We start from the raw sequence: 7,261 nt of genomic DNA, 5'->3' as shown, positions 1-7,261 counted from the left end.
TTAAGAAGAATTCTACAGTGCCCCAGCGTGTTTCTGAAAATCTATTCACCTTTTGCGAAATTTTATAGGGTAAATTTCACTTTTTCTTACGAAACAAGGGTTGCATGTGAATTCGTAGTGGTTTTTCACGGGTAACACGGGCCCCTCCGGGCCCGGGCCCCGGTACCAGGGACCCAGTATCCCCAACTTGTGGCGGGCCTGCCTTCATGCACGCTGGGCTTGTCGATTTCCTCTGATATTTTTGCAGTGGTGAATGCATAGCTGAAGTGCGCTTCAGCTAGAATTGTATTTAGCAAATGGGTGGTTTTTCTACGAGGATTAAAAATAAACGAGTGGTACGAAATATAACAAAATAATATGAACTATGCGAAACGATAATCCGGGTATCGGAACTTGGCTGTTTTGAAAACGCCTTCAAATGCGGCGTGATACCTCACGCATTCCGGAGAGTTCAAAAAGTTGTATCATTGCTCCTTAGAAATGCGACGGAAGATTGCAATTGAAATAGCCTCCATGCACGCTGGGCGTGTCGATTTCCTTTGACATTTTTGCAGTGGTGAATGCATAGCTGAAGTGCGCTCCAGCTAGAATTGTATTTAGCAAATGGGTGGTTTTTCTACGAGGATTAAAAATAAACGAATGGTACGGAATATAACAAAAGAATATGAACTATGCAAAACGATAATCCGGGTATCGGAACTTGGCTGTTTTGAAAACGCCTTCAAATGCGGCGTGATACCTCACGCATTCCGGAGAGTTCAAATAGTTGTATCATTGCGCCGTATGAATGTGACGGAAGATTTAAATGGAAATAGCTTTTATGCAGGCTCGCCACATCCCATCTCGTGCCCTGGTACCAGTTTTAAGGTCCGGGCCCCAAGCACGGAGGGGGTGGGGGTCCGAGGGGCATCCCCCGAGAAATTTTAGAATTTATACGACTAATTGGACGCATTTCGAAGCTTCCATAAAGAATTTTCCTATCAATATCTGCGGAATAATTATGTTTTTTTTTCTACTTTCAGCACAAAATACTTGCGAATTGTTGCATTCAAAACATCTGGAAAATTTTTATTTTTTTTTTGGGGGGGGGGGGATATGATACTATTTTCAGTTCTATGAGGGCCAGGCCCCCCTGGACTCCCCCTTCGTTTGTCTATGGCAAGGGAGTTGTGCCATGATCCATTGAAGCTGAGGATGCCCAGACTGGAGACCCTTAGCATCTGACGACGGAAGAAAATGAAACGCAGATACTAATAATATCCCTCTGTTCTGAAAATCTTGAAAATAGGTAAAAATTTTCCAAGAAGTATACTATTTGGAAAATTTAAGAAGAATTCTACAGTGCCCCAGCGTGTTTCTGAAAATCTATTCACCTTTTGCGAAATTTTTAGGGTAAATTTTTCACTTTTTCTTACGAAACAAGGGTTGCATAAAAAAATCGCTCTCAATTTCCATTTTTCTAGCATAAAAGAACCAGTTTGAACTTTCTCTCCGCCATAAGGATCCATGTAATTTCGAAACTTCAAGCATGTATTTCTCGTAATAGCAAAAACTGCACCGGTCCGGAAGTACTGGAAAAGTGCGGAAATTCCGCAAAAAGATACGAAATTTTTTCCTCCGTACCAAGCGTGTCGTTCAATAAAGCCTGGAAAGTATGCAATCCCCTGCGCGTTGATTCTGAGAGAAGGGTTTACCTGCAAGATCGCGATTGTGTTGTCAGGTGATCTTCAAGCCGCCTGTGAAATTTCATGGCTACCTACGTCTTTCAAATTTTCGAAGTTCGTCAAACGGAGGTACTGAATAAGTACGGAATGTTTCTAATGAGGAGGTACTGAATTTCTTGAGAATGTACTGAAAAAGCACTGTAAAAAATCTGTTTTTTGGCCATCCCGTTTAAGTAGAGACCCTGACCGCAATTATTGTAGGTACCTATGTGAGAATTTGGACCTTGCAAAAAACCTGCATAAGACAATTTGCGTGTTGCCCTGAAAGATTTTCAATTTTTCCATACCTGAATAAGACAAATTAGACGAAAGGCATGAAATAACTAATCAAGAGCAGGTGCCTCGGTAGAAATATTTAGAAACCTTCAAGCTGAACTAGCGCACTGATTGCGGATTCAGTACGCTCATGGCACTCGCTGTGAGGCGTAAAATTCCAGAAAAGTCAGCAACACCAACGCGCGTCACCGGCGTTCAATGCTGCCGTGCTAAGGAAGAACGCCGTATGAACATTCGAGAGTTGCCAAATTTCCTTTGATAAACTGTCCATTTTTAAGGAAAGTTATGAATATTTTTCCTTTAAAGTTTCAGAATCTTTAGGTAAAATTGTGAACTAAATTATCTGAAAAATTGGGAGGGAAATATTCATAAATTTACCAGGAAATTCGTGTTTTATGAAAGGAAATTTGGCAACGCGTGAAGGTTCATACGGCGTTTTTCCGTAGCACGGCAGAATGGACGTTTTAGCTGTTTTGCAGCCCTGAGAATTTCCTGATTCGGATCAAAAGTTTCCGACTTTTAGGATGTTTTCAAATTCCCTGACTTTACCAAGGTTTTCTTCGACCCTTGCAACCCTGATACGACGGGTTTCCTCAGCAAGGCAGCATTGTTTTCATCCCTAAACCACAAATCGAAGGTGTAAGTCGGCAATCGCATAACTCGGTTTGCGATGTCTCAGACGCATGCCAAGCGCATACGAGCGCCTACAGGACTGCAGGAATACTTCACGCATTGCGCCTAACACTCAGCGCGATCGCCGGTTCACGTAGCGCCTACAAGAGTGCACGAATACTGCAGGCATTGCGCCTGCGGTCGCTGCTCGGCGTGAAACGCATATCGACGGTGTAAGTCGGGAATCACATAACTCGGTTTGCGACGTCTCAGACTTTCTGTCGCACTTTATTTTTTAAGCAGGAAACTACTCAACGGCAATTCTTTAAAACTGCTGTGATTTTTTTCGACCCCTAAATTTTAGTCCATGTATCCCATGTCGATTTATCTCAATTTTGGACGTGAAAATTGTTTTTGAGATACTTGGCTTATCCAACGTAGTTCGAGGAGTAGAATCGCTTGCGCCTATAATTCCGAGACTTTGCGGAGCTTCCTGAGCCGAGAAAACGAGTGTTTCGACCGTTTTGACAGTTTTCGAGGAGTCGCACCCTAATTCGCCAGTTGTGAGCTGCGATGAACTCGTAAATCATTTTAAACTAAAAAATCGGAATCAGCAAGTCATTTTACAAGGGACTAGCTGCATTTCAGTCTGATTGAAGGACTTTCAATTTTGATCCCGTTTGAGTCTTCGTAGCCCCTGTCGACTATTCTCTATTTCGAACGGGGGAAAACATTTGAGCTTACGGAGTTTGAGGCGTAGAATTGATTGCGCCTGGTTTCGAGACGTGTGCGTCCCTGATAATATTTTATGTCTGCTCTCCAAAAGTAAAAAAAGGTACAATTAACGAGGCTAAGGGGGAGGGGGAGGGGGTCCAGACCCCCTGGACACTCCCCCCCCCCCTGTCTACGCCACCGCGCTGCGGAGCATTCCGAGCCGAGGAATTGACGGTTTTTTGGGTGGGTGGGGGGGGGGGTTAAATTTTCCCTATAGCGTGAGAGGTAGTTCTGTCTATGAAATTTTAAACCGACACGTGTTCATCATCGAAAAAAAGAGGAAACAGTCTCTGAGCCGTGGGCACATTCTTGGCGTGATATCCTTTCTTGCGATGACTGGCGGCAATGGGAGTAGATAGTTTCCCGGGGAGAATGCAGGTGGCGCGCGACTCGAGGCGCGGGACGGGCGACTATTTTTGTTGTTTTGCGGAATAAGTAGATATCTGCTCGGCGGATTCTCACGGGGCTGTCAGTTTACCTCGGTGCTGGCTGAGAATCCGAAGCGGATGCGATCTCCCTTCGAAGTAGTCGATCGTGTTCGGCTCCCGTCCTTTTTCTCTCGGCGGGCACTTCGTCATGCTACCCACGCCTCCGATTTCAGTGGTTGCGACCCCCTATTTTCACCCGAATTCTGTGTTTTTTTGCGAGTTAGAAAAGAAATTGCGCTAGAAAAAAAAAAACAAACCAGTTTACTTCAGAGGAACGATTTTTACGCGCCAGATCATTTCATTCGGTGAGTGCAGCAGAGATCGATCGTCATGACGATCCAGAAAATCGCGAACTAGTTTTTTTTTTACGAAAAAGTGTTAGTTTGAGATTATTAAAATGGAAAAATTCAAATGAATTGTCCATGCGTTTTTACGGACCATTTACTTTGGAGTTTATGCAAAGGGCCCGTGGTGACATTCGTCTAGTCATAAGTAACCCAACCAGTAATATAAACCAAAACGTTGTCACCTCAACTTTTTGTTCCTAATGCGTCTTGTTCCAAAAGTGATTTTACACTTAAAACAATTTTAGACTATACGTAGTATTTTACTGCTCCTCGAAAAGTTTTGCGTCCCATAATATGGTCCGTTCTCTCACTCACCGATTTATTTTGTTAATTAATCCCTTTGAACTGATTTTTGCTCCATGATTTCAACTTCGAATTTTTGCCAACTAATCTTGGGGTTTTCCGGTACAAAGGCAGATTCGTAAATAAAGACAGCGAGGGATTACATTTGAGGAAGATCTCAGAGAAACAAACGAGAATACGCCAAACGATGTCTCTCTCTTTTCAAAAATAGCTTCCTTTCTATGCCCTCTTCATTCAAAAATAACCAAATTAAAAAGCTTGATCTGTATAGTATCAGATCACAGCGCCAAAAGTAAGTTTGCAGGAATATCTTAATTCAACGGAAAAACAAACTGATTTTTTTCAGGAAATGATTGCAGTTTAAATGAGAAGTGTCTTGACTTGGTTCGACTGAACATACCAGGGAAAAGTTTTCTCTAATTTTCTACTCTTTTTTCCGCTGTCTCGTTTGTTTTTCTGTTGTCTTTTTTTACACTACGTGACTTAATCGTTTTTGTGCTTCAAAAGATAGTAAGAACGAGATGATTTCCTGTGCAGGAGCTGACTGGACTCATGTTTCGCAAGGGGATTCGGCGATGAATGACACTTTTTAGTTATTTTTTTCCCTCCATGATGTTCTAATTTTTCATGGAACCGTGGAGACTTTCTAGTAAATTTCTAAAATTCTCTATAGACGTTTTAGGACCATTCTAAATTCAGATATAGACGTAAAAAGTGCGTGCGTTTTCGTTTGTGAACCTTCAATATTTGCTGTTTCGCCTCGATTCACGCGTATCTCACTGACTCTCGAATGTCAACCGTGCGGCTCCAAAAATGTGAATTTTCTTACGGCAAAGTCACGTGAAAAAATTCAAACAAAGATCAAAAGAGACAAGTACGGTACTTATGCGCCATGTTCAAGATTCCTTGTGTTTTGGAAAATATTTCTCCCCTCGGAGTGACAAAAACCATGTACCCTAGTGCGTATTAAACAAATTTTGCCTCTTTCACGTCGAAGTATACGATATTCGATGATGGTATTAAACCTAAATAGGGCAAAGTGCAATCTTTGTCAGGGCAGTGTTAGTGTGCTTATTCACGCTGTGCTTTCTTAACCGTTGTTCACAAAACCTTGCGTCTTCTCTCCCGCTTTTCGAGTTTTGGTGCCGGCTTTTCCTCTTTGAAAATGACGGTGAGTTACCAGTATGAGGTGGCCTCTTCGACGAGCGGTGGTTTCACGAAACTCCTGTTCATGTGGCGAGGAAGTCTTTACAAACTCATCTACAGGGAGCTACTGCTGTTTTTGGCGGCCTTTGGATGCCTCAGCGCTCTCTACCGGAATCTCTTCACCCCGGATCAAAAACGGTAATATTCTCCCCATCAAGACGCATTTTCTACAATAGATCGACGGCGTAAGTCCGCAATCACATATCTCGTCTGCGGTGTCTGAAAATCTTCATCCCTATGGTATTTTTTCAAAGGAGAACAAATTGACATCATCCCATGAAGTTTATGCAGAATTTTCTTCGCACAGAGAAGAAAAATCACGGCAGTTTTGAAGAATTGCCGTTGAGGAGTTTTCTGTTTAACAAATAAAGTATGACAGGAAGTCTGCGACGTCGCAAACCGAGAATTATGTGATTGCCGACTTACACCTTTGAGGATAGAGTTCAGCAGAAAATACCAACCAAATGTTTAATAATAATGTACCTGAATGAGATAAAATAAATTAAAAATTATATGTCGACGGCCAAAATTCGAAACCACGTATTTCCGTTTTTCCGTAAGTCCGCGCCAGTGCCTCTGGTTGGCTGGTGGTGCGGTTTGGCTTCATCGACGGATTTTGCAAGTCTATGTTAAAGTGCCGATAAAATTCGGGCCCAGTAATGATTTCAGGGCAGTGCGCTCAATATTTTCCCTCGAATCGGAGCAATAAAATCTGGCCCATGACTTACATTGTAACAGCAGCCGGCGCGGCTGTTTCTTGTACTCCAGGACAGTAGAAATTGAAACGCCTTCAATTGTTCCCATATGCAAATCAGGAATCCTTAGAACACAGGGATCCAGGCCGCCAGGCAGGCGTCGGCGTTCAGAAAGTCAAAGCGCCTTCAATTTTTCGTGTACGCAACACAGACACCCTTGGAGCACGAATAGATGCATCCAGGCGGTTACAATGAACGTGCCCGCGTCTGACAGCTGAGGAGACATCGTTTCTTCTCTGCTCTGTTCGAACGAGCCAATAGACCTTTAGCGTAGCTTTTTCAATTATTCATAAGGCTCAATATGAGCATGCGTACCCCAATCTCTGATTTTTGAAATTTTCAGATAATTGTTTGTTTTCAAGTTCCTTTAAAATTTGCCAAACTGGGCCAGAAAGTTCATTGTCAACCCGAGCAAAAGTAACTTAAATTCTTCCGAAGAACAAGTTAGCGTTTTCGGGAATTCTTGCTATTATTGACAAAGTTGGAAAACTCCTCTACTGCGGCTTATGAAGGGATCCGAATGAATAGGGATGAACGCAAGGATAGGGGAGGGTGGAGAAGGAGTCGGGCGGGTTTAGATTCATAGGTCCGCAATCTTCATCTCTGTTTCAATCAGACAGTCTCAGTTTTGAGTTCTCGTTGACCGAAAAGTAAAGAAAACCACGTTATAAAAAAAATAAAAAAAAAAAAAAAATTAAATGCTTATAACTCTGTTTATATAAAATTTTGAGGTTCTAAAAGTGGTTTCATTGGCACATACATTTAAGTCGCTTTTACAGCGCGCCCCGGTGCTCTGCGACACCTAATCTCCAATCGATCCAGAGGTCATCTGAAAA

The 7,261-nt window shown here is 42.6% G+C and overlaps 1 protein-coding gene across 6 annotated transcripts in view; it reads left to right on the top strand.

Annotated features, from left to right (window-relative positions):
- Positions 1–3,810: 3,810 nt before the first annotated feature.
- Positions 3,811–7,261, top strand: part of LOC109039892 (bestrophin-2a) — a 52,875-nt gene continuing 49,424 nt past the window's right edge. Inside the window, exons 1-2 of one of the 6 annotated variants that reach the window (XM_019055620.2) lie at positions 3,814–4,119; positions 5,002–5,808. In XM_019055620.2, coding sequence (XP_018911165.2) covers positions 5,630–5,808 — 179 coding nt within the window. In that variant the 5' untranslated portion in view covers positions 3,814–4,119; positions 5,002–5,629. Of the gene's footprint in view, positions 5,809–7,261 lie in introns of all 6 variants that reach the window. The other 5 variants (XM_019055606.2, XM_019055615.2, XM_072297046.1 and 2 more) reach the window with 5 other exon arrangements.

This window comes from Bemisia tabaci, chromosome 1 (genome assembly GCF_918797505.1).
Source record: "Bemisia tabaci chromosome 1, PGI_BMITA_v3".
NCBI lineage: Eukaryota > Metazoa > Arthropoda > Insecta > Hemiptera > Aleyrodidae > Bemisia > Bemisia tabaci.
This window is presented reverse-complemented; position numbering and strand designations above follow the sequence as displayed.